The sequence below is a fragment of the Lissotriton vulgaris genome, chromosome 12 (genome assembly GCF_964263255.1).
Source record: "Lissotriton vulgaris chromosome 12, aLisVul1.2, whole genome shotgun sequence".
Taxonomy (NCBI): domain Eukaryota; kingdom Metazoa; phylum Chordata; class Amphibia; order Caudata; family Salamandridae; genus Lissotriton; species Lissotriton vulgaris.
In genome coordinates this window covers 130,759,028-130,786,725 of record NC_141700.1, presented here as the reverse complement: position 1 = coordinate 130,786,725, position 27,698 = coordinate 130,759,028, and the positions used below count along the sequence as shown (strand labels likewise).

At 46.5% G+C, this 27,698-nt stretch overlaps 1 protein-coding gene across 1 annotated transcript in view; it reads left to right on the top strand.

Moving 5' to 3' along the window:
• The window catches only part of NPR1 (natriuretic peptide receptor 1), a 790,721-nt gene that overhangs the window by 673,166 nt on the left and 89,857 nt on the right, over positions 1 to 27,698 (top strand). The window contains exons 11-12 of the mRNA XM_086947572.1: positions 19,010 to 19,114; positions 23,957 to 24,028. Coding sequence (XP_086803698.1) covers positions 19,010 to 19,114; positions 23,957 to 24,028 — 177 coding nt within the window. The remainder of the gene's footprint in view (positions 1 to 19,009; positions 19,115 to 23,956; positions 24,029 to 27,698) is intronic.

Genomic DNA, 27,698 nt, shown 5'->3' with positions numbered 1-27,698 from the left:
ATAACGAACCCAGAAAGCAGCCCATGTTTGGTGTTTCCAGATAAAATGTTTTGCAACATTTACATTCTTCCGTTTCAAAGAATCCAACATTTTCGAGGCCTGGAAGAGACCCCTGGTGTACCGAGGATGCGGGCGCGAGGGTGGAAATCAAACTACTGAAATAGACCTAGAAAGCAGCGCGCCCTGAAGGACAGCTTTGCTGTCTAAGTATATAGCACCACCGGCAAGATCCGTGTAAATTGAGAGATTGCTCTGCTGTGTTACACGTCAGCCCGAATAACACATGATGCAGTTCATCTTTAAAAATAGAAAACCTATAAAACCAAGGGCCATATTATCAATAAAGGGCGATACATTATCGCCGCTTTTATCGACAGAAAACTGCCGCTAAAGCGGCGATAATGGGCTTGATAAGATGCCCTTGTGAATTCCCATAGAAGCCCAGGTTCTGGTGTTAACGTGGGCTTCTATGGGAATTCACAAGGGCATATTATCGAGCCCATTATCGCCGCTTTAGCGGCAGTTTCCTGCCGATAAAAGCGGCGATAATGTATTGCCCTTTCTTGATAATATGGCCCTATGTCCCATCCGAGGAACAGATGTGTTATTTAAAGCACCAACCTGAGAGCTAGCTTTGCTTTCTAAAGAACCGACCAGTAAGGTGAGCATAACTTGAGGGATAGCTCTGTTGTCGAACATAATAACTTGTAAGAGCAGAATAACCTGAGGGTAATCTCTCCTGTCTAAAGCATCAGCCTGTAAAATCTGTATATCCAGAAGGATAGCTCTGCTGTCTAAAGCACCAACCTGAACGACGAGGCTAGCTCGAGGGAATATACCTGCTGTTTTACACATCTGGAAGAGACTTCTAGCCGCAGATTGCTTACCTTAGAATTATCCCCAGGCATCAGGCTAGATCTGGAAAGTTTTCTTGAGCAGTACCCCTGCGCGCCAGTAGGTAGCGTTGTTTGGATTTGCATGACAATGTCCGCACCGTAAGTGACGTGCGCAGTGTCTATATAGGTGCCACCCCAGCATGCTGACATGAGGTCTTTGCTTTCCTTGACAGTCAACGCAGATTCTGAGCGAGATACCCACAGTAATTTTTATAATTACTCTTTTTCGACTCCTTGACGAAGTTTTTTCTAGATCTTTCTCCTGGGCATGAATGTCAATTAGGAAACTGACTTCAAGCTCTGCAGCGCCTGTCAGCGACAGATGCCGGTGACAAATCTGCATCTTGTTTGCCTCGAGCGCGACCACCACGCAAAGACCTGTGATGACTGTTGCGCCTTGCATCCCAAGACCTTGAGGGAGCGGTCCTTTAATCATCATGCCGCTAGACATGAGATACTGTGAACAGTCTTGATCCCAATCGAGAAGAATAAGACGCTGAATCCAAGATCCTCGTCGCACTCGAAGTTGTCTTCCGGTAAGTGCCACAAACAGAAGAAGTCTTTGACTTCGTCCCATTCATCATAGTCTTCTGACGAGACGAGGGAGTGTTGCCATTCAAGGCTCGGCTCAGCGGTAGAGCCGGCTCCTGGGCAGCTCCTTGCATGCCTGCATTTCCAGGAGCCGGTGCGACCCCCGCCCAACTTCGCAAATTTTATATGGCTCTGCACCTCAACTTTGGCGCAGTACATCCCCACTGATGCAACCTCGTGTCAGTGGGTTCGCTTCCGGCAGAGCCGCCCTGGTGCCATTCAGGCCCTTGGAAACACATATGCATTCGGACCGATGACAGTCATACTATCTTGACCTTCCCCGACGCTGGTCCCGATGTCGATGCTCCCTTCTCCCTCCGGCGGTGCCATCCCCATTCTCATCCTCCAACTCCAACATGGAGGGGTGTCGTCTAAGGCCAAATCCAGCACCAACTGGAGCCATACTCTCCAGGCCAGAGCCTAAACCCTATTCCTATGGGCTAAGATTTGGGAAAGATTGGGAGGGGTGACTGGGCCCTGAAGAATACCAGCTTGTCAGACCCTAACATGGACTGGTGTAAGGATTTGGTTGATGCCAGAGGACTGGATACCTCCCTCTAAAGTGGCATGGTCTCATCTCCTGTCATGGCTACAGAGGAGGGAGAATTTTGCTAAGGTGATGAGAAGGGTGGAGAAGGTCCTGGACCCTAGCCTGTCCTCAGTAGCAGTCAAGACTAACATCTTGACAGAGGTGCTTCAGCAAGGAATGACCCCCTCAGAACTGTTTCTTCCTTTTAATGAAGCCCTTACAGATGACCCAAAAAGGGCGTTTTCGCTCTACCTTGACTGTACAAACCAGATCCAAGTGGACGACCAACTCTTCATGTGGTATGCCGGAGCGAAGAAGGGGTAGGTCACACAGGAATGGACCATCTGCAGATGGATCGTGCTCTGCATTAAAATCTGCTATGCATTTTCCAAGAAGTAACTCCCTGAGCACTTGCGTGCTTATTCCACTAGAGATAGTTAGCACACGGAGTTCCGATTCTGTACATCTGCCAGGCAGCAGCGTGAGCTTCTCTACACATGTTCATGAAGCATTACAGCCTGGACAGTGAGGTCTGTTGAGACAGGCACCATGCTTTTTTGGTACTCCAGGACTTTTTTAGTGTGAAACAATTTCCCAGACCCACCTCCGGGGAAGTATTGCTTGGGTATCTATTCTAAGGTAAGGAATCTGTGGCTAGAAGTTTCTATCAAGTCAAAGTCAAGTCAAAAGATCTTTATTCGGAATAAAAACATCTATAAAAGTACAGACAAAATACATTTAAAAACATTCAGTTCAGTAATGACATTTGGAGAATAAATCCGAGAAAAAACAAGCATAATCAAATTCCATTTGCAATTTCACATCTAAACAAACTTTGTCCCTTCATAAAAATGGATTTTTGAAAGAAAATATTTTACAGTGCTGTTTAAAAAACGCTGTTTAAAAATACTGTTTAAAAAACACAGTTTTAACGACCATAGTTAAAAAGGATGGCTAGGACATTGTCATAATTATATCTTCATACACATGAAAAAATTTTGTTACAAAGAGATAAAAATCAGGCAAATAAAAATTCTCTAAAATGCATAATAGAAAGTGCAGTGTGCGATGGTTACATCTCAGTATTAAGAGTGATTCTCAATCTAACAGCAGCTTTGAGAAAACAGCTCACCCTAAAAGTAACTTCATCTGATCCCAATAATAGGAAAGACTGAAATGCTGATTTAAAATTAAGCAAACCATTTTTTCTGCAATAAGGCATAAGATAATGTCCAGTGAGCTTTTTGTAGAAACCACAAAAGAACAAGAAATGCATAAGATTTTGCTTCATGTCAGGGTTACAGGGGCAATTTAAAGTTTCGAGGTGTTTATTATATCCCAGCGGGAAGTTCAGTAAATTAACTATACTCCCGTCGCGGAAACGAAACAGTAAACCCCTAACCCATCTGCCAAGATGCAGGCGTAAATATCTGTATGGTGGGCCAGGTTTTTTAGTATGTGGTTCCGAATAGGCCAAATATTTTACAACAGTGCATTTAGTCAAGTTCTTTCTATCACGCTCTTCACTGTACAGATCATACAATGCCCTTAAGGTGATGGTCTTGTGGGAGCGATTTATTAGGTTTGGTGATGTGAACAGTGAGCCCATCCCCACACTTACAAGGCACTCTTTTACTGCTTTCAACCATGGTATATGGTGTCCCCTATCACATTTTAGGCAATCCAAAATAATTTCACGGGTCAGGGTAGCAGCCGTGTTGTTCCATATCTTTATCCAGAATAGTGCTGGTCTGGATCTCACAAAATCCTCTATGTATGGAATATTTAATTCGTTGTGACATACATAGTTGGGAGAACAAATAACCCCCCCCAGTACCTTACGGCAAAATCTATTTTCTTCTCTTTGAATATGAGAGCAGTTGGTATAACCCCAGACTTCGGCACCATAAGTGCCGGTTGGCATACATTGGGTTTGATAGATCTTAACCAGGGGAGTTATTACATCAGCTTGGTTGGGTTGTCTCAAGGAGGTTACACAGTTAATGGCCTTACCCAACTTATTCCTGGCGTAAGATACATGTGCATGCCACGTACCACTGTTTGAAAATAGCAGCCCTAGGTAGGGGAAAGTGCTGGTACTTTTTAAAACATTTGACCCTGAATTGATCTGGGGGATTTTGTGATTTTTAGGACCGCAACTCATGATCAGCGATTTTTTAAAATTAGTTGTTAGGCCTAAGTCGGCCATAAAAAGGACAAAACCTGAAATTAAAATACGGAGTGCCTTTGGAGTGCGGCCCATCAGGACCGCATCGTCTGCATAAAGAAGGGTGGGTATAGGGACTCCATTTATGTAAGGCACATCACTAGTCAGAGTGCTCAGAAAGCCACTTAGCTTGTTGATATACAAAATAAACAGGAGGGGGGCCAGCACACACCCTTGTCTGACCCCCCTGCCAATGCTAATATCATCAGAGACTTCACCCATTTGATTCACACGCACACATGCTTTAAGATCACGGTGTAAAAAGGCTAAAAAGTGTACCAGATGGTCGTCTAAGCCATATTCAAGCAGGTTAGACCAAAGACGGGAGCGATTAACGAAATCAAAAGCCGAGCTCAAGTCCATGAAACCAAAATATAAAGGGGATTTCTTAGCAATGTTATATTTTGCCATGATCAAGTTCAAGTTCAAGCATTGTTCCACCGTTCCGACACTGCTACGGAACCCAAGCTGGCTAGGGTGTAGGATGCTATTCTCATCGGTCCAAGTTCTAATCCTTTTAAATATGATCCATCCCAAAACTTTCAAGGTGTTATCAATTAAAGAAATTGGGCGGTAGCACCCCGGATCCAGCCTATCGCCCTTCTTAAAAATGGGAACAATAATGCTACGTGACCATGTTTCTGGAATTTGCCCGTCTGTTAAATTGTTAAAAACATTGCAAAGCAATGGGGCCCAAAAATCGGGCTCACATTTTAACTGGTCAATAGAAAGCCCATCAGAACCGGGCGCTTTATTCCCGGCACTTTCTAATATGGCATCAGCTACCTCGGATACAGATATATACAATGGGTGAAGGGAGGGTTGCGACAGAGGAGGATTATCTGGTGTTGCATAGATTTTTCCAAAATGTGCAACCCAGGTAGGACCAGTGATATTACAGTTAATTTCGGTCAAGTTGGAACTAGGCATGGGCGGAAAATCCGTTCCGCTCGCGGATTTTCGGGAAATCCGCAATCCGCGAGATTCGCGAATCTCCCGCAAAATCCGCAAATCCGCGAGCAGCGGATTTTGCTCGCACTGCTCGCACTGTTCGCGTGAGTTCGCGCCCCGCGAATAAGTGCAAAATTGCAGAAATACGATCTTAGCAAAACTGAAAGTAACTACTTACCAGGTTCAAAAGTTCAGGCTCATCATTAGTAGCCATTTCCTGTAGTGCTTCCTGAGGGGCCCCTCCAGAGTTCAGTTGCCAGTTGAAACTATTATGTGACCCTGCTCTGAACCTCAGAATAGTTACACATATGCCACAAAGGTCCTGAATTACAGCTAAGGGAGACAAGCAGGAGCCAGGCTGGAAGTTAAAATCCATTAATCAGCCCCTAATTCATTATTGTCAGTTGGGGCAGGGCAGGTGTTGTAACTAATTTTGCAACAATGAAAGCACTTAGCAAGTTCAAAAGATCACTAATCAGGGCGCACTAAGGAAGCAGGTGCCAGCTAAAAAAATATTCTGTGACACATTAATCAGCCCCAAATTAATTCAGGTCACTTGAGGCAGGGAAGGTGTGCTTTGCTTTGCCGAAAATAATGTACACTGGACAACCAGAGGGTGTGGTGATGAAACAGAGGGTGGCATGGGTGGGCCAGAGGGTGGCATGAGTAGTCAGAGAGTGGCAGTGGTGACAGAGAGTGGCAGTGATGAAGAAGAGTGTCCCAAACAGGCTGGACACGTAGAAACAACAAGTTCGCGAAACTTGCGACCCGACAGGTAAGTTCGCAATTTGCGAAAGTGTACAAAACCCTCGCGAACTGGCAGAAACTCGGGCGAACACAAAAAAAAAAAATTCGCAAATTCGCGGGAATTCGCGGATTTTGCGGATTGCGAATCCGCAAATCCGCAAAATTCGCGAACGCGAGATCCGCAAAATTCGCTCATGCTTAGTTGGAACCAATAGATCTTATCACCTTAACCTCCTTCCAGAACCCAGTGGTATCTTTCAGGTCAGCAGATCGTGCCAGGGAATCCCAGTGGGTTTTAAGTAATTCATTTGATCTGGTGCGTAGAGCACGCTTGTACTCTGCTCTGAGCAGCCTTACTCGTGGTATATCCCTCGGTTCAGCTTTTAGGGCAGCTCTAAGCATCCTGTTTGCTTTGGAACATGGGGCATCAAACCATCTAGGCGTTTCCTCAGCCTTACTAGAGGCTGGTCTGGAAATCTCACCTTTAATCACAGAACAAAGTTCAGAGAATGATTTAATCACGTTGGCCCCATGGTCCTCGGTAGTAAGACAATCTTCGATCAAGGTTGGGTATTTTTTACAAATTCCTGCTAGGATTCCCTTATTATCTGCTCCCTTCCAGATTTCCCTCAATTTATCTGTCGAGACTTCCAAATCCCTTGCACCTATTTCATGTCTTGGGCGCTTGCCCTTCGGCAATGATAAATGGATGGCAATTGGATAATGATCGCTGTAAATTTTACATACTACTTCGGCCCTTATTAATGCCTTGGCAACAGCGGGTGAAACGAAGACATAATCAATTGTGGTGCCTCCTCCATGTCCAATAAAGGTGGGAAATGGGGAGGCGCTGTTTTCCATACCTACATATTCCATGCAATTAACAAGTTCACTAGTAGCAAGAAAATTTAACAGTTCTATACCTCTTTTGCATGGGGGGTTTCTTGAATGTACATGTGCATTAAAATCCCCTCCTAAACAAATGCCATCAAATTTCCCATGTACCTGTCCATCCATAATTTCATTGATAAAATCAAATAAAAGAATAAAATTTGGGTTAGGTTGGGACAAAAAATCATTGTTATAGAAGTTGATTAGACATAGTTTTATCCTCTGAGTATATGAGAGTGCCATGAAACTAGGACAATTGGTTAGTAGTTTGTCAATTTTTACTTCTGCAGAAATTTTTATCCAAATGGACAATCCACCACTAGGACGGCCAAACAGGGGGGCTGAAACAGTCCTGTTATGGCAACTGTACCCCTCGAGCAACAGGTCCTCAACACACCAAGTTTCTTGAAACATTAATATGTCATAAGAATTGACACAGTCCCTCCAGGAAGGAATTCCCATCTTGGTCTTCAGACCCGCGATGTTCCAACTGAGAATTTTTAAATTATTATCATTCCTCAGACAAGGACCCTGATCAATTCTTGAGGCGGATTTAGTTGTGACATGCCCCTGTTGTTCGCATAATGTACTAGATGGAGAGATCTCCAGTGTTAACGGTGCTGCCTCTAAAGGTGTTTCCACTAGCTGAACTTCCTCAAAGCACACGGAAGGCAGTTCGATGCTTACTGAGGGCAGTCAGTCCAATGTGTCTAGGTCCTGAAATATTCCAAACCTATTATATAACGGAAAAACTGGTGGGGATTGCATCATCTTGTGGGGAGGACGATAGAAATATTTTAGCGGTAGAGGGGTCACCACAGTAGATGGGCCGTGTCGACCAGAGTTGTTGTTCAGCAAGAATTTTGCAGTACCCGGGTTTCTGAAGTTAATTACAATACAGTCCCCGTTAATATTTTTGAAAAGAGGACCAACCCAGGTCACTCGCCGTGTGGTTATGATCTCTTTAGAAATATCATAACCCACCCCCTTGTGTTTTGTTAACCAGTCTATACACTTGTTGTGCAATTGAACCCATGATTCACCTTGACCTTCCCTAAGCGGTGGGATACCAGCCAGAACTAAAACATATGGACAAGCCTCAGGTGGAAGGTGGAAGGCAGGGCCTTGATGTTTTATAGGCCTAGTGTCCTCATGCGGGGTCTTTTTATCGCGCTGGCTGGAATTGGCAGGGCCCTTCTGTACTAAAGTGGTCTGCATTGCTGTATTACTCTTTTTGTTAGTGTTAGTGTTAGTTAATGGTCCGCTTGCAGCATTAGCAGAAACAGAGGGTTTGGACGAGATGACAGGTCCCCGTGTAGAATTGCGTGGAAGTAAGGGGGTGTCAGTTAAAGGGTCAGGCGGGTTACTGCCTGTTGTGCCCTTATTTTTAATCACCGTGGGTGTAACAGACGGCGTTGAATTAGTAATAGCTTGTTTTTCCACAACCCTGGTAATGCCATGGTCACTGCTAGTAAGGACACGGGTGGTGGATTCAAGGTCTTTTAGCAGACGTTCTACTCTCATTTTGTCCAGGTTCGCGGTACCTTTCCTCTTGGCATCCTCGTTTTTAATTAGGTTCTCCAATTTGTCAAGTCTTTTAAAAATATTATTAAATTGTTTAATCATTTGACCTTCCAGGTTTTTAAAAATGGTATCTGCGATAGTCTCAATAAGGTTCCCCTCAGACTTGGAATAATGACTGGATTTATCAGTTCCATTGGGAGATTCAGTCTGGGTGGAAATAGATATATAATTTGACCCGTCGTTATTTATAACGACGACGTCACCCAGATGCGGTTGTTCCTGTGTGGGTACTGTAAGTTGAACCAGCTTCTGTCTCTCCCCCTTATTCCACCTGCTTTGTGGGGTTGGTTGGTTTACAGTCCTTGGTGGCTGCTTGCGTTTGTTGTGGGTTAATTTAGCAGGGCCCCTCTTTCTCTTGGCTATGACTTTATCAGATACCTTATTGGTAGCCTCTGTGGGTGTTGTTACTGGGGCATGGCCAAGGGCTACATCTGGTGCTATGTACATAACGGTGTCATCATCGTCTAAGACAATTGGTACATCGACAACAGGATGTGAGGGTTTTACCACAATTACCTCAGGGTTTATGTGGGTGTTGTCATTGAGATTGCTCATGGCATGTGGTTGGTTGATGCTCATGGGACCCATAGAGAATCTCCTTTCAGTCTCAACAATCTCATTGAATGCGGTATCTATCAGTGCCTCAAATGACGTTAACAATGATACAGGGGACTCTGCATCCTGGGTAAGGATATCAACGTTATTACTTGTAACGGTGCAATCAGCCATTATGTATACCTGTTAGGGGACTGACCTTGTAGAGAGATGTTGGAGGGGTGGCCCGCCCGACCACTGTAGACCTCTGAGGGCCACAGAGGTCCCGCCCTTTGCCCGGGCTTAGCCCGGCGCCGCCCGCGCGCTCCCGCGAGGCGGGAAATGAGGCTCTGCTTAAATGCCTCCTGGCGCTGTGCGGCGGTATGCGACTTCCGGTCGCAGGGGCTGATGGGCAGTGTAGTCTTCCTAGTCCCCCCGCGCTCTCCCCCGCTCTGCGGCTGCACTCGCGATGTCAGAAGTGCAGCGGCGGGGGGAGAGCAGAAACAGAAGGGCAGCGGCAATCAGTGGCACCAAACAGCAGCAAGGGTCCGCACAGCAAGTAAGTCGTTCGAGTCCCCGCTCTGCCGCAAATGAGGCTCTGCTTAAATGCCTCCTGGCGCTGTGCGGCGGTATGCGACTTCCGGTCGCAGGGGCTGATGGGCAGTGTAGTCTTCCTAGTCCCCCCGCGCTCTCCCCCGCTCTGCGGCTGCACTCGCGATGTCAGAAGTGCGGCGGCGGGGGGAGAGCAGAAACAGAAGGGCAGCGGCAATCAGTGGCACCAAACAGCAGCAAGGGTCCGCACAGCAAGTAAGTCGTTCGAGAAGTTTCTATCAGATGAACAAGTTACTCACCTTTGGTAGCGCCTTATCTGGTAGAGAGTGTATCAAGCTTCAGAATATTCCTTACCGACCCACACATACTCTCCGCTCTGTTAATGGATTTCTAGGGACAGGGATGTCCCCTTTCAGGGTCCTAGTTTTCCACACCAGTGGACAGTGTTCTTCGTGGTTACACGCTCCTAGCGTGGAAAGTCGCAAAAAGAAGCTGGCATCAGCGTGCTTGGGTGGTCCCTATACAGGCAACAATGACAAGTGGATCCAAACGGCGCAATCTACCGGTGCACGGAGGTATTGCTCAAGAAAATGTTATCGATCCACTCTAACACCTAGGGATAATTCTATGGTAATGAATCTGCAGCTAGATAGAGTCTCTACCTGTTAAGGCATTACCAAAGTTAAGTAACTTGTTCATCAGCCTGTAGCATCGGTGTAACCTGTTGGATAGCTCTGCAATCTAAAGAATGAATTCTTAATATCATTATAACTTGAGTAAAAATCTGTACACACCAGAACTGACTGCTGGTTGTAACGAGAAAGGGACTCTGTAGATCTAAGTACGTCACTGTTTCAGTACGAGGGTCCTCACCCACCTTATAGTTAGTTGCATGCTTCATCCTCTGGCCTCTCTTGTGCCTGATCAAAAATGATCAAGGTGTAAGCTACTTCCAACTGGCCTGTTGCGGAGCTTACATGGCTATCTTGTTTTGCAGCGGTATGTATTTAATGAGATATGGTCTTCTTTATTTAACTTTTAACAGTGTCACTTGCCAAGTCTCTTAAATTGACTCACACAGGGTCTTGCTGTAATTAGCATGTTCATTACTATACCTATGTATCACAGCCCTTCATGAGTGCTCTCAGTACTGATCACTTTCTAAACAAAATAGTTATTAGAGAATCATTTGCAGAGCCCGCTTTCATTAACCCATATGGGTGAGCCTGCCTTCATTCATCCATACGGGGCTCTATGCAATATTGAAACTTTCTTGCTATGACTCCTAGACGAGCCCATTAATAATTATACAAAAATAGTAATGCACAGTTCCTTCAGTTTGAGCAAATGTAGGTGGACAGTCATGTAATGAAGACTTAATGCAATGTTTTGTTATCAATGGCTTCCAACCAGGAAGGGGGCTACCCACAATACACCAAGCTTGGTTACATCATTGCTTTAGAAAAGCGGTAGCCATGTTGTAGGGGAATGCTTGACTTCAGGCAAAGTTGAGTCCATCCAGCTATGAGAACTGACTAAGAGGATACAAGACACGTTTCTCCATTTTATGACCTACTTATCCATATTTAAATAGAGCTCCGATCCGTTTCTCCAAAATCAAGATGGTATCCTACCTTGATCTAAATTATTGTAACACACAATGTTTACTATGACGTAACACCAATGCGTGGATTGCAGTATTCACAAATACATCACTTCACTGATATGTGCATCACATGTTTTCCTCACAGAATGTGGTGATTGTGTGAACTACTTTAAACGACATAAGATCTAACGATTGCTAGAATTTACTTTTGTTTTACGGACCAATCATCTATATTCATTGAGGCCTACACCTGATATCACCTTTCTGTTTCTTCAGATGCAAATCGTAATTGCACATTTTGTTTGTTATACACTTCAGCAGAGAAGCCGACATGTCCTGATGAATGCCACTGACACCTCGTTGCAGGGATATTACAGGCAGAAACATGTCAACGTCGGCTAGTGGGTTAAATGTCATTTTTAATTCTATCATTGGGAGGAAATATTAAAACTTAAACTGTCCACCCAGGAGAGAGTTTTAATATACACACATTTCCCCTCTGCACTATACCCTCACTCCTAACCATTACATGACCTAAAACCTCTGCATAACAAGATTCCCCCATAAGCTCCCCAACAACCTAGTTTGTAGTAGCTAGTAGCTTATTTGATTATTTGCGGGGGGAGGCGTGGTGGGGGGGGGGGGGGGGTGGCTGAAGTATGCACTTATTAGGTGGGTGAGTGCCTTAATCCTGAAACTGTGATGTTCTTCTCTACACTGAGTCCCTTTTCTTTATAACTAGCAGTCAGTTCTGATGTGTGTATTAATAACAATAGAAGGTTGCACTGACTGTTCCCATAAATCCTCTGGACTCTAATGTGTTTGAGGAAAATCTGTACCATTTTACACTTCAGCCCATGATTTCAGTGTAACCCAAGGGATCGCTTCCAGTTTTAAGAACCCAACCTATGAAATCAGTATAATTTGAGAGATATAGCTGCTGTCAAATACGTTACCCTGCAAATTTCCCACATGTAACTGTCCAATGTAAACGGAGGGACATCGCTGCTTTGTAAACCACCAACCTCTCGCATTGGTGTAGCTGGAAGAAGAGGTCTGCTGTCCAGCACCGGCTTAGGACATGTCATAGAGATATGTTTGCTGTCAGTCTACTACAGAAAATGGTAAGATCCAAGTAGCAGTAACCTGATAGTAGTTGTGCTAAGGTACCAACTATGCTATCTGGGTGATCGGAAGGACTACTCTTATGTCATGTACCCTTAGCAGTTTTTACTTAAGGAATAGCACTGCTGTCAAAGCACCAACATGTAACCAGTGTAACTGTATAGATACAAGTTTCAGGTCCCAACCAGAATCTTCTCCTTAAACCGAGGGATAGATATCTCGCCACCTTAGATGCCAACTCGTCACATTGGTGCAGTCAGCAGAAAAGCCCTGCTGCTGTAATGTTATGTACTGTTTCGTGTACTCTGAGTGATAGCCATGCTGTTCTCAGAACATCATGAGCCTCTGTGTAACAATAACCGGACAGATAGTTTTGTTGTCTAAAACACCAATTGTACTACCTCTGTGACCATTACCTTTATACCAGGTACCACCTCCTGCTACCTAAGGGATAGCTCTGCTGTCTACAGCCACTCACTCCATATTATCTACATACTCTGGGACTTTTTGTTCACACTAGTGTATTCCCTCTGTCGTAGCTTTTTCGGGTGTCCTAGGCCAATCAGGGATTACTGGTTTCCACCTGTAGCACAAAACCGAGCAGCAAGCACACCCTGTAGCACTTGACACTAAGGGCCAGATTACGAGTTTAGCGCTGCGATAGCGGGACAGCCCAGTGGCCGCATAACCAAGCCCGCGTGAATACCGCCTGGCGTATTATGACTTTTTTAGCCATTGGAGGGCAGCGTCTTTGGCGTAATGGTATCGTCAAAGGAAGGTACTGCACGGCATGCCCTGAGTAGTCTATGCCGTGCTGGAACTAGGGGTGCATTCACACAGGGGTGTGCCTCCACATGGAGTGAGACACAAGGGCCCCCTTCTTTCCTCGTTGCCACTGTTTTCATGGAGGAAAGGCCTCCATGAGATCAGTGGGGGTGAGGAAAGTCGTAATATGAACTTGTGGTGTACGCATAGAAATGCTAATACATCCCCAGGTGAGGCACTCCGTGGGTGTTCAATCAAATGATTCAAAAGTTGTTGTCCAAATACTATTTATTATTCAATAGTTTTCATAAGGATTTTATCGGTGATATTAACATCATATCAGTCCAATATATATTTCTGATCCATTTAGAGTAGAAGATAAATGCAAACTCCTCCAATGCATTTCGGGCGAGATGCCCTTTGTCATGGAGTGCTGAAAGGAAAAAACGGGCCAGTGTCAGGATGTGGGTAGAGGGAACGCGGGAAGACTACTAGTTTAGTGCCGATCAATGGGAGTGCTTGGTTTAGTGTCTGTACGATCTATGGTAAGTACGGGAAGTGGTTCGAGTTGTGGTCTAGGGAAGTGAAAAAAGATACAGGGGTCAAGGGAGTAAGCAGAAGTGTGTGTGGGATTTAAGTCGCGTGAGGGAAACAAATAGGGCGTGTTAGCGCGAGCGCGCGTTAAATGCAGGAGACCTGCCAGTCGTAATATGCCTGGCTGGACCGCGGAGGTCCTGCCAAGCATATGACTGCCTGAAGCCCGCCATGCCACCAACAGAGAATGGCCGTTCCCTGGTGGAGTCGGCGGTCCTAGGGTGGTAGGACCTCCAAGGTCCTAATGTGACGGTCGGAAGACCACCACCTCCGCCCCACCATGATCCAAGGACCAACAGAATCGTAATCAGACCCCAAGGGTAGCGAAGACAGGCAGTCCAAGGCCTGCTCAGGGAAGTGGTGTACTCTGAGTGTCTCAGATCTCAGTGAAGCACAAACATTAAAAATTCATCGCGCGGCCCGTGCCGCAGCTCAGAAGACGCAATACCTTGCTTCACGCACACAAGGCATTACTGTACTTACATGTCAGAGGGCCTCAATGTAACACAAGCATTACCATAATCAGGGGGGAGTCGGTACTGGCGTAGCCTGCCCCCTCTATGAGATGCTGATATACAAGTAAAACACATCGCCCTGGTGAGAGGAGAGTGGTGGGTGATGCTCTTGTCCCCCTCCCCCTACCACCCCCCACCACGTGATAGCGGTTCGGTAGGGCCTGCTTTTTCCCTGCACTTTGCCTGTTTCTCCTCCCAGTCCTCTGCAGGCTGTCCCTGCCGTTGCCTGCTCAGGAATCATGAAGAGCGCCTTTTCCACCCCAACACACTCACAGGCACACTTATTAACGTTTCTTGCATTGCGCACAGGACTGTTACAAGCAAATATGCGTGCAAGAGGTGCCCGGAAGCAGGGTGATCTTCACTCGGTTGAGGGCCACAACATTTACCGTGATGGAGTCGGCGACACATGTCTCAAAGACAGTCACGCGATTAAACACATTAGGCCTCGTTTATGAGGTTTTGACGTAGGGCAGTATCGCAAGGAATCTTGCTGTGCCGACCTACTTCAAAACAAAAGGGCAGGAATGCGCCGTATCTATCAGATACAGCGCATTCCTGTCCTTTTCTGTGCCAGCGCACAGTGTGCTGCCATGTGCCAATGCAGGCACCCTTGCGCCATGGTGCACGTATGCCTGCGTTGCAGGGCTGATTGATTTTGTGCAAGAATAGAAAACCTTCCTGCACAAAATCAATCACAAGAGGCGATTTCCTCTTTCTATGTGTGCTGCAGAATACAGCACATCTGGAAAAAGGAAAAACAAGGAGAAATGAAAACATCTCTCCTTGTTGCGCCTCCGCCCTGGGATGGCGTTAGGTTCCGACGTATTATCAGGTTTTTACGATTTCTTGTAAATCTGGGAATGTTTCAGGGCCCATAGTTTTTTTGTGGGAACACCCTCAGCAACACCCATGGAACGCCCCTTTCACACAGTTTTCTGCGTGAAAGTGGCACATATTTATAAGGCCATGAAAAGCCATGCGAAGTGGCTTTATGTGGCCGTATAAATATGCTGTGCCACATTACGCCACCGGAATTTTAAAAAAGTGATGTTCCGGTGGCGCAAAAGTGCCCGTAGGATCGTGCATCCGCGCTTACACCCCAGCTCTGTCACGAGCACACATGCTGCCTCGAAGGTTGCCAAAAGGACTGCATCGTGAGTGGAAACGCTGGCAGCTGGCCTGGTCCTCTCCCAAGACACTTCCCATCCACCGAAGGAGGGAGCATCAATCCTCAGGCACACAGTCAAGGAAGCGAACATTCCGTGAAAGGGGTCAGTGTGAAGGCCAGGCCCCCAGCCAAGACGTGCCTCATGCAGGGTGAGGCCTACGCTGACTGTGTATCAAATATCAGCAGTAGGACTGCTCTCTCTGTAGACCCTTGGTAGCCTGCTTTGGTAGCCTGCTCTCCCTGGCTGTGTCTGCGGTACCTTCGGTAGCCTGCTCTCCATGGCTGTGTCTGCGGTACCCTCAGTAGCCTACTCTCCATGGCTGTGTTTGTAGACTCTCAATAGCCTACTCTCTCTTGCAGTGTCTGTAGACCCTCTGTAGCCTGCTCTCCCTGGCTGTGTCTGCGGTACCTTCGGTAGCCTGCTCTCCCTGGCTGTGTCTGCAGGATCCTCAGTAGCCTGCTCTCCATGGCTGTGTCTGCAGTACCCTCTATAGCCTGCACTCCCTGGCTGTGTCTGCGGTACGCTCAGCAGCCTGCTTTCTCTGGCTGTCTGTAGACCCTCGGTAGCCTGCTCTCTTTGGCTGTGTCTGCGATACCCCCGGTAGCCTGCTCTCTCTGGCTGTGTCTGTAGACCCTCAGTAGCCTGCTCTCTCTGGCTATTTGTCTGCCCCGGAAGCCTGCTCTCCCTGGCTGTGTCTGCAGACCCTCAATAGCCTGCTCTCTCTGGCTGTGTCTGCAGACCCTCAATAGCCTGTTCTCTCTGGCTATTTGTCAGCCCTCGGTAGCCTACTCTCTGGCTGTGTCTGTAGACCCTCGGTAGCCTGTTCTCTCTGGCTATTTGTCAGCCCTCGGTGGCCTGCTCTCTCTGGCTGTTTGTACACCCTCGGTAGTCTGCTCTATCTGGCTGTGTCTGTGGCACCCTCAGTAGCCTGCTCTCTCTGGCGGTGTTTGTAGACTCTTGGTAGCCTGCTCTCTCTGGCGGTGTTTGTAGACTCTTGGTAGCCTGCTCTATCTGGCTGTGTCTGTGGCACCCTCAGTAGCCTGCTCTCTCTGGCGGTGTTTGTAGACTCTTGGTAGCCTGCTCTCTCTGGCGGTGTTTGTAGACTCTTGGTAGCCTGCTCTCTCTGGTAGTGTTTGTAGACTCTCAGTAGCCTGCTCTCTCTGGAGGTGACTAAGAGATACTCAGCGGCCTGCTCTCTGGCTTTGTCTGCAGGACCCTCGATATTCCTGCTCCCCATAGGCCTCTTGGTATGTCCTGTGCCCTGGCTGTATCTGCATGACTCTAGGTAGTCCTGTTCTGCCTGGCTGTGTCAGGGGAATCCTCCCCATGCCTGATCTCCCTGGCTGTGCCTGCAGGACCCTTCAGCAGGCTGCCTCACCACACCTTCTCTCCCCGGCTGAGTCAGAGGAAAGCTCACTCACAATGCTGTCCCTGAGTGTGTTAGCGGGACCCTCATTGAGTCTGTTCTCCATGTCTGTGTCAGAGGGATCTGCAATAGACCTGTACTCCCTAGGCGGGGATCCTCCTGTGCCTGCTTTCCCCAGAGATCCACGCTAGTTCTGCTTTCCCTTCTGTTGCCTGCCTGCTCTCCGAAATTAGAAATGTACACACAAAAAAACTTACCTCAAGGCCGGGTCCCGCGTCTTCTGTTCTCCTGCTCTCCTGGGTCCGCTTCCAGGGGCAGGAAGCAGGCAGTCAAGCTCCCTCCCCTTAGCAAATCAGAATGCTGCAGTGCAGGGTTGCGATTTGTCTGAGTGCCTTGCCACAGCGCTCAGCCTGGGGCTGGGGAGGTGGGCATGTTCTCCAGGCAGCCTGTAATGCAGCCTGCAGGGAGAACAGGGAAGTGCGCATAACTGCTTTGGGCGGCCAGAGAGGGCCAACCAAACAGTCATTGCGCACTTGAGTGGACAAACCACTCCTCCCCTGCCCTGCTTTGCGAGCAGAGCAAGCCCGCCCACCCTCCCGCCCGCAAAGGAAACATAACATGATAATAACAGAAAGTTGTTATCGTGTTATGTTTCATCTTCTCATATTGCTTCAAAGCAGTGGGCCGACGCTCCTCCACCTTAGCTGGGGAGCCGCCACTGCATTTATCAGGGTCTAGAGGTCTGGGGTTCCTTGCCATGAGCTTCTGCCAAATTCGGTCATGCCATCACCATGTCATTGTTTTGGTCAGGGTGAAAACCTACAGTAGATAAGGTGAGCTAAAGGCATTGCCTATGCCAGAGGACACAATCTTGGCAAAGTCAATGTGTCTGGCTTGGCCTGGAAGCATTTTAGCTTTGCCAGTGCTGGTTTTGTTGTCATGCTATTTGCAAAACGCTATTTTTGAGAAAGCTGGCCGAACCTTGTCAAATAAAACAATTAATTGGCTAAAAGCAAAAATATATTTTTTGCTTTGAAAAGCATACAGTGGCTTTGTAGTCCCTTGTACCTTAGGGAACTACTTTGTTTGTAACTGTGGTCATAGTGAAAGGGCAGACTGCTGTCACTCAAAGTGAAGGCAGCCAATGGCTGAAGTGGGCCGACTCATTGATGCATGCCCTATGCAGAGGTGTGCGAAAACATTGTGACTGTTACAATAACAAGCAAATGATGAAGAGGGCTGGTTGAAAGCCCCTATAAGTAACTATATTATACATATAATGTTAGTGCAATCTAATAGCCACTGGACCTAAAAAGGTGTCCAGGTCTGACAGGATCATTTCATGAACTAACCGCAATATCCCACAATCCTCCCCAAGTCCACTGTCTCACACTCTCAAAACAAACCTCAAAGCTGCAATAGGGATGTGATCCTGCAGTTCACACATCCCTTAACATGTGCCAATTTTGGGGACCTCATTTTATTCTGAAATAAATGTTAGGCTATCAAAATAGTTTAAATGGCTGATAACATAAGAATAGCACCTCAAAGTGAAGTTGAAGGACAGAAGCTAGACAGACCAGTTCTCCCTCTGAAAGGTCTGTAGAGCAGGGCCAGAGTCTGTTACAAGCCAGCAAAAAGCCATGGGTCTGGGGCAGAACTAGTTATATACCCTGGCCCCTGTCTCTGAAAGGCCACTGTGAAGTAGTGTGGCTCACTGGTTAGAGGCGGCAGACCCGAGAGCAGAGGACGGCCCGGGACCAGGGTTCGATTCCCGGCGCGGCAGGTTTCTGGACCAGGGTCAGCGGACTCGATAATTCTCTCGCCTCGGTGCCCACTCTGATCAGCGATCACACTCGGCAACTCTGGGCATTAGCTTGCCTCATCTTCACTAACGGCCCCACCAGACCGCCGGGGATGCCTGGTCTCACCCTGGAGATACTCATTAAGGGACCATCTCTCAGGGAAGCCAGGAAGGGTTTCGCAGCGGTCGAAGTGCCTTGGGACCCTACGGGTAAGTAGTGCGCTATATATATATATATAAATGCCTATAAAATGCCTATACATATACAGTCAAGACACAACCATGTTATTCAAGTCAAATCTTTGGCTCAAGACTGCCTGGACTCCGGTCCATCCTCACCTACTCAGTGTCTAGATCCTCTCACGGGTGGCAAGCAGCTCTCTACACATCCACCTTACATTACATTAGATGGGCGCATATATGACTGTCTCTGTCTGGGTCCTTCCACCGTTCCAGAGGCATTAGCCTGCTTCTCATTCTTCACTTTTTGAAAGAGCCGCCCATTGCTTTCATTGGACATTGTGAAAGCCTTCCTCACTCCTGGTTCTGTCTCTTTCCAGATGCGTGATGTACAGAACGAGCACCTGACTCGCTTCATCGGGGCCTGCACCGATCCGCCAAACATCTGTATCCTGACCGAGTATTGTCCAAGAGGCAGCCTGCAGGTAAGGAGCGAATGATGGAGAACATTGGTGGTGGACCACTGGGTCACTGCTAGACCTAATGTCCTAAAATGTTTTCTTAAATATTTCCCTGTAGCACTGAAGGTGAATCTATCTGATGTTAGTTGTGTGGCAGTGCCTGCATGGAACAAGGTTGCAGATAGTTATGAACTTCAAAGCGCTCAGTGGGGGCTCGTAGAAGCCCCGGGGAAAATGTGGTAGATCCAGTAGAAGGGACCCAACAAGAGTTGGTCCCTTCCCAGTCATCCCCTACGTAGCCTCAAGAGCAACTATCCACAGATCCAGAAAATACCACCACCACTGACTTAAGGGAAGCCAGGCACCTAAAGAACCCAGCAAGAAGTGCTTTGGGTAGAGGGAAAGTAGTCTGACATTCTTGATTTTCAACGTAGTCTTCTTTAACGACCCTGTCCTTTCCTCCACGACGGGAGAGCGAATTTAGGTGAGAATTGACATGGAAACATGGCTACTGAGAGTGGAACTCAGTCCATTCTTTGCAAGAGGCAGGTGGTAAACCAATTTGAGACGTGCTTTTAATTTATTTATTTCACGCATTCAAATATCAGGGCTCTACCTAACACGGGCGTCTGAGCGGCTTACATAACCAACAATAGGTAGGATCCAGATCTGAGACATGCGGGTCACCGGGATCTGTTTGCAATGTTATGAGACACAAAACAATGAGCAAGAACGTATATCAGATTTAGCATTGTAGAGACAGTAGTAGCATCAGAGAAGAGAGGGGTGTGGAGTTGGTGGGAAGAAAGGATTGCAGAGGAGGTAGAGTGTGATGTTAGTACAGGAGGAGAAACATGGGCATCAGGCAAAAAGGGACTTGTGGATTAACAACTGGTACTTTTCTAGTTTTTATGTGAAATAGAAGGCAGTCTATTGCTTGAACAGGTGACTAAGGCAGCAAACTAACAAGGTGGCCATAGTATGGCTAGCAGCCTCTCGCTGAAGCACTTCTGGTATGTCCCAAACAAGCAGAGGTCTGTGGTACTCTTGTCTAGGCTGTGTATAGACAAGGATGGATTGACGTCAAATTGATGAAAGGCCTGTGAAACCAGTCCCCATGGCCCGTTATGATTGAACTGAGCCTACACATTTTCCAAGTTGAACGCCATTCACCAGGTGGCAAAACCAGTCCAGTGGATGCTCCTTACGTTCCTTCTTGGCGGAAATGCAGCAAATGGAATGGCAAATGCTTATGTTGCCCTCTGGTTGAGGGTGGATTGTATTTTACTGAATCAAGTTGTAAAAAACTAATACTAAAGAAGCATTTGATTGATATCAAATAGTGTGTTGTTGGTGGATTGAAAGACTTGTTTGAGCCTTAAATAGGAACATATTCATAGTTTACTTACGGTTCTGCGTGATTCAATCAATCGGGATTTGTATAGCGCGGCTGCTACACCCGTGGGGGGCTCGGGCCACCGTTGGGTTCTGTAGCTGCACGTTCCTATTGGTTGAACATCCAGGTCTTGAGGTCCTTCCTGAACTGTTGGAGCAACGGAGCTTGCTCCGTGGTGTAGGGGGAGGGTGTTTCAGGTCTTAGCGATTAAATCAGACATTGAAGTCTTTGTAGTAACTCATGCTACTGGATGGTAAGAAGTCTGAAAGATACTAGGCCCCCATCAAGTGTGGCTTCTCTGGTGACTAAAGGGTTGTGTTTTCCCACCATGGCACCCTTGACAGGAACCAGCCATATGCAAATCAGTTTTGCTCCTGCTCCAATAGAAACAGTCCAGCGTCAACTGCTGGGGCAGGAACATAGGCAACCATAGAGCAGGTTTGGCCTATCTGGGCTTCCTCAGTAAGGTGCAGCTTGACGTCTGTGGTACAGTGTGCACGGAACCCTAATCTGGCCATACCCGCCTCTTTTAAGGCATTGTACTGAAGAAAGCAAAAAGCGATGGGTGGAAAGATTAATTTTTCTGAGGCAATTGACACAGGTGCATTTATCAACAGTCTTGTGATTCTGCTCCCCCGAGATACACTCTGAGTGAACATGAGCACCTGGCGCCGTATTACTGGAGTGCCCTGGGGGTGCAACAGGCGTTTGCGCCTGTTTTCATGCCCCTAGGGCATTTTAGTATTACAGAAGGGACGCTGACGCTTGTGCGTTCCCTTCTGTAATAACGATAACACTGGCGCACATAAAGCACCAGCGATGTCATCAGAGGGTGTTCCCTCATTTGCATGGAGCAGCCCCATGCAAATGAGGGGATCCATTGGCCTTTGTGTCTGCGCCATATTACAGACACAGGTGCAGAGGCAAAGAAGCTGTCTGGAGGGGCACTGACAGTGCGCCCCCTGATAGCAGCCCTGTGGAGGGGGGAAAGGAGATCGCATGGACCCCCAAGACATCCCCTTGCAGGTGTGCTCAGTTACTCACTGCACCCGCCTGCAAGGGGATCTTAAATTCCCCATCAAAGTGCAGGCCGGGAGCCATCTTCACTGTGAAACACGGAGCGGCTTTAAAGCAGCCACAACGTTTTTCACCTGAATGAGCTGGCCCCAGTTCACTAGAATTGAAGGTACCGCGAGCGCTAACCAGGAAAATGCACTCATTTCATACGGCCACTGGCTGGTACTGAAAAATGGTAAGCTGCTGCTCATCCGTTGTTGTTCCAGAACGTTGATTACATTCATGGTCACCCATCTTACTTAAAACCAGCCAGACCCGGGGCTGTAAAAGCAAATGGCATCTTTTAATGCACAATGCCAGGTTTCTTCTTCGTTTTACTCGCACCCGTGATCTTTCCAAGGGCTCGGGTGAACTGGCATTTCCTGATCCCAATTTAAAAGAGGGCATACTTCACATTAAATATATAAATGTGGATGTATGTCGTTACTATGCATGCTTTTACAACGCATGCCTTTACCACGCAGGTTTTACAAGGCAAGTCGTTACAACGACTTGCGTTGCGGGGCGCTGGATAGTGAATAGTTTAATTTACTATTCCAACTCCAGTCCCTGTGGATAGTAGGGAAGGTTTTGGATAGTAAATTAAACTATTCCCTATCCTACAGCCCCCCCAGCGCAAGTCGTTGTAACGACTTGCGTTGCACAAGTTGCGTGGTAAAGGTACTGCGTGGTAAAAGTTGCGTTGTAAACGCTGTTCCCCTATAAATGTACAGTGTGAAATGACAATTGTCACATACTCAAAGTTGAGAATGCTGATTCATTATAAGCCATGAATAAGTTAAACCTAAAGCAACCCCAGTTCAGTGGGGCTCGGCAGAAACAGCGATGCACAAACGATGGAACTAGGCAAAGTATACATACTATATGTGTTGCATATAAACACACTTGACAGATCATTCTTATCTGGCATAGAGACCCTGTGAGAAACTGAGCATGAGTTTAGATTCAGAGAGCCTGGGACATTCGGTCAAGCAGTCATCTTTGAGAAAAAAATTATTACAATCCAGACACATTAGGGCACATCACAGTCAATTATATAGGAATATCTTACTCAGTTTCGCCCCTGGGGCAAAGCAGCGGTTTACGATGCTCTTCAATATTCCTAATACATAGTGATTGTTCAAGAAAGAGCTGTGTATGAATATGACCAATAAAAGAAACCAAATCAAAGGTGTCATACAACTCATAAACCTAAATGCATTTCAGCCTCACTGTTAGGTCCCTCAGGTGTTTCTATGCCCAGAGGGATGATCAGTTTACATTCATGCTGACAGGGATTTACCTCTGTGCTCTTTCTCTTTTCATTTCTCACTGCCCCAGGTACATTAATAAGTCAGAACTGCTTATAAAGTATTCTTTGAACAGTTAGGCGCAATTCATTCTCCGCGTGTGAATGTCACATCGATGTTCAGAATTTAATGGGCGTAGAGAAGCACCAGCAGCTATAGGTACTATAGTATACGTCTCTATATCGAGTGGCAGCATTATCTGGGGCGCCTCAGCAGGACACCACAGACACCCCTCCCCATTTTTTGATTTTATTTCATTATCTATAATAATAATAAACTCACGCCCATAAGTAAATAAAAATAGGTGCACACACCCATAAGTGAATAAATATGTGTGCACACCTATTTATTTACTTATGGGTGTGGTAACAATTAAATCAAATTAAAAATTGGGTGGTGGGGGTGTCCTGCTGAGGCGCCCTTAGAAAATGGTGCCACTCTATATAGAGACGTACACTATAACATAACATGTATTTGTAAAGCGCACCTTCACCTGTAGGCATCTTGGTGTTGAATAACAGTTGTTTATTGGTACTCAACTCAATGGTACGCATTTTATCAACCTCAGATGGATGAAAGGCTGAGTGGATCCGCCAGGATTTGAACCCTTGTCCATGAGGTCGAATGCAGGCCCCTGCAGTGGACTCATTGGTCCACTGAGACACAAAACGCGACTATGTCAGCTACTATAGTTCCTATAGCTGCTGATGTTTCTTAGCCCATTCAATATCTATCTATCTTAACATACACATATATATATATATATATATATATATATGTGTGTGTGTGTGTGTGTGTTTTATTAGTACAGTTGCAGCAAATCATAGAATAATGAAACAACCTTACGTTTTGTGGACACCCACAAGGGATATGCATGACACAGATTTACATAGAATGCATTTCATTTTTGATTAGTTGCATATGTGTTGGCCATTCTGAAAACCCAACTGGATTTTTCAATTGAGTTGGTGATAACCGCAGCCCTGGTATAACCGTGTTTACCACTCGCTGCACCATTGTAACCACTCAGATCTTCTTTGCTTCTGCCGAGTGCCAGTCCCCTTCATGTCTCACTCTGCTTCTCTCTCACTCTGCAACCTTTAGGACATCCTGGAGAACGAGAGCATCACCTTGGACTGGATGTTCAGATACTCGCTGATCAACGACATTGTCAAGGTGGGTGTCTGATCCACCGGGTCGGGACTGGAAGATGGCAACACAGGCTGCCCTACCCTCTCATTCAATGTACATGCTGTTCATATCTTGTAGATGTTGCTATATCTCCCATGCACCATAGATTAAACTCAGTAAATTATGTAATAAGTTATTTTATTACATAGCACTTTTATTTACCCAAGTAGTCCCATTTTGTAGCTTTGTAACAGTTGTTGCTGTTTCCCTGCACACAAAAGAGGAGTAGGAGTGCACAGAAACACATGATTAATGTTGTTTGTGACACATGCTTTGTGTTTTTTTTAAACTGTCCTCACCCACAAATTGTGGCGCGCTTCATCATAGGGCTTGCTATCCACACCCCAGCGCGGACCAACGACTGGGGTGGAGCAAAAGGAAGGGGAAGACAATACAAACAAAATGTTTTCGGAATCAGAAAAGAATTGTGGTGCAGAAATAAGAGTTTAAAACTGGCTCTGGAATATCCGATGTCAATTTTATTCATGGACTCCTCGGTCAAGATTAAATGTATATAGGATGGTGGTGTCAGGGAGAGTTAGTAGCAACACACCCCCCTATCTGCATGTCTGTCAACATGTTTCAACCATAAAGGGGTCTTACGGCTTTCGTCAGCACCGAAGATCCCCTTGATACACCTACTATCCTACCTTCCTTTGGTGGTAGGTTGGGATTTCACCCAATCTCTTCTGGAGGCTGCTATTCACCCTGCAGTAATAGCGAGTTTCACCGTAGTAATTGCTCGAAAAGGTGTGGGAGCGAGAGCGGCTTCCTGTAGTCAAACATTTGTCAAGGTGTGACAGGCCGCTGCTTCAATTCTGTCCGGTTGGCTTCCTGGCCTGACGAGAACCGTAACACCCTTTTAGGGCTTGAAAAAATCCACCACAGCGAGCAGAGTGGCGAGCAAGAAAATAGTTTCAGCCTCCCCCCTCACACTGCCTTCCCACCCCCTCGATACTCCCCCACATTTCCCGGACACCAGCTGCTACTGCAATTTGCACCCACCTTTTAGAATCATAGACTTAATACATCTTACATCTGGCCTTTGAACACAAGATATAGCATTGCACTTGAATTTTTGTTTGAATGGTAGGTATTAGAAGGTTTTTTGTATCTCTCACAAGAGGGATCAATGGATTGTCTTGGTAATGGAGTTCTCAGTCCTAAGTGCCCTCACTGAAAATGTCTAAAAAGGGTCTGTTGTTCATGAAAGCAAGTTGTTCCAGGTGAAGTGAGTTGAACTCCAGAGCGAGTGGCTTTCCTGTGAGATACTCCGCTTTTGATCACATATTTCAGAATACTGGAGCCAATGACTTTGTGATTAATAGAAGCCATTTTCAAAAGGCTTCTGGCTTCCATATGAGTTCAGATTGATGAGAAGAAGAGATGTGTTTGAAAAGTTTGACCCCTGAGACAAATATGACTCCAGCGGATAGGGTCGCATAAAAGAGGAGAGGCGAATTTCCGGCTTGTGTAGCAGTAAAGCATTACATATAGACGTTTCCCTCATTGAGCATGAGGAGAAGTAGTGAAAGCTTCCCTTAGGCACACAATGCAAACAGCATTGGTAGCATATTGCAAGCTTTGTGCGGCCTTCTCCGATCTTACGTATTTCAGAAGGTATTTACAACTCCATTGGAAGGAAGGCGTATCACAACTGCCCTCGCTGTACTCGATTAATGAAGCATTATTTGATGCTCTTGGTGAAGGAGGTTTGCAAGGACTCCACTACGTCTGCCCAAGTGGCCATCAAAAGATGAACTCATCCTGCTGTAGTGCAGCTCAGTAGCACAGATTGTTAGGAGTGCAGGCTCCATGAGTGAGGGTGGACTGCTGTACGAGGCAACGTATGTACAGGCAAGGGATCTTCCAGTCACTGCCCACAGGCCAAGCCTCTTTAGGTTTACTCATCACATGTGAGGTCTCTCAGGTGGGGGTTGAGGAGGATACTCCCAACATTTTACTGAGGTGTCTCTTCTATCTGCCAAGATATACATCTCCCTCACATCATACTCTTCCTGCTGAAGACAGCATCCCTGTCCTTATAGCCCTTCTTTCCATTGGAAACATCCAGAGAGATATTGGCGCTCGCCTACAAAAGAGCGGCTGTCCCAGAGCACTGTTTCCCCTCCTCTCCGATGACAGGTAATAGGACTGTGCGAATGAGGCCTTTCCTAGCACCTCTTTCTCCTGGTTCCCCCAGGCTGTTGAAGCTGAGGGCAGATAGAGTGAGAAGAAACTTACACTCACTCACATAGGAGTGGGTACTGAACCAGATGGTCCTAGGCTACATCTCCAAGGCATGATATTAACCAGACCCAGACACCTTTCCTTCCCACTGGTACTTATACGTAGCCTTTTCACTTCTTGGCTTGGCGGTGACCCCATTTATTGATGGACATTCTCACATGAAACTAGTTTGGGATTGCCTTTCCATTAACTCACCTGGATCCATTGTCTCTTAAAGATGCAGAGGCCCTGGGCGTTCTGTTATTCATCTGGTTGGAGCAGGGCCCTGAGGTGTGGTCTGATGATGATGGATGTGAGTAGAAGCCTCATCTCTCCCAGCAATCTCTCAGCTTGGATGGAGAACTAGTCTTTGCACATTGAGGCCATTCCTCCAACAGCCTGCAGGTTGTAGCAGCCGAATGGATACACGAAAATGGCTGAGACGCTTCCTCTGCGCTTGGCTCAAGAAGAAAGATCCCAGGCACGTTTGTCATGTCGATCACCAGATCTTTGGTGAAGTGACGATAACAGGAGACACTTACAAAACCTTCTTGATAGCCATTGGATCAGGAACTGGCTGTGAGAATCCTTTTCTGTCCGAACAAGGTCATCAGGTGGCACCTGACCGGCCTATTGTATCCATTTCCTACCAGTGCTGCCAACGGCACTACCCACACCACTACTAACCATCACACTCCTATAAGTACGACATTTCAGACTATACCCAAGCTATAAAACTGGCTTGGGCAGCAGGTATCAGCAATTTTTACTGTGTATTCATTAAACAACTGTTGTGCTCATCTTCAAATTAGATAAACAGTGATATCATGTGGCAGAAGTTAAAAAGCGCCGGTATTGACAATAAAGTGCTGATGCCGAGCACTGGGAACCACAGCCCAAATTAAGCACTGATTTACACTCTCCAGGCATGATCTGTCGGGTATACCTGGTGCTTAGTCCACCACAGAAATTCTGCAGAACCTAATGCCACAATAAGAATTACAATTAAGGCAAGATGTCTTAAAAAATCTAGCCCTTTCTTCTTTTGTCTCAATGTGAAGTCTACGCAGGTTGAGAGTTGTAGATAATCAGAATACATGAGTAGGATAAAGTTACCTTTAGGTGACTATTACTTTAAGTCCATATTATCCCTTTTATTCCTAGTGTCCCCGGCCTACTCTTGTGCTATCAATGCCTGACACTGATGGTCCTGCTTATTGATGAGGGAAAAAAAGATTGTGCATCTTCACAAGTGGAAGGGAATGTACTTAGATCTTCCATATGCACACATGCCATGCAGAGCTTTGGTTTTTCCAACACAGCCTATCTCCTTATACCAAGCAGTGCCACCCATCACCATGCCATTCTTTCACATTAGTTGGAAGTTCCTTTTCCCAGGAGGTAGAACCCTTCTTCAGAAGCCTCT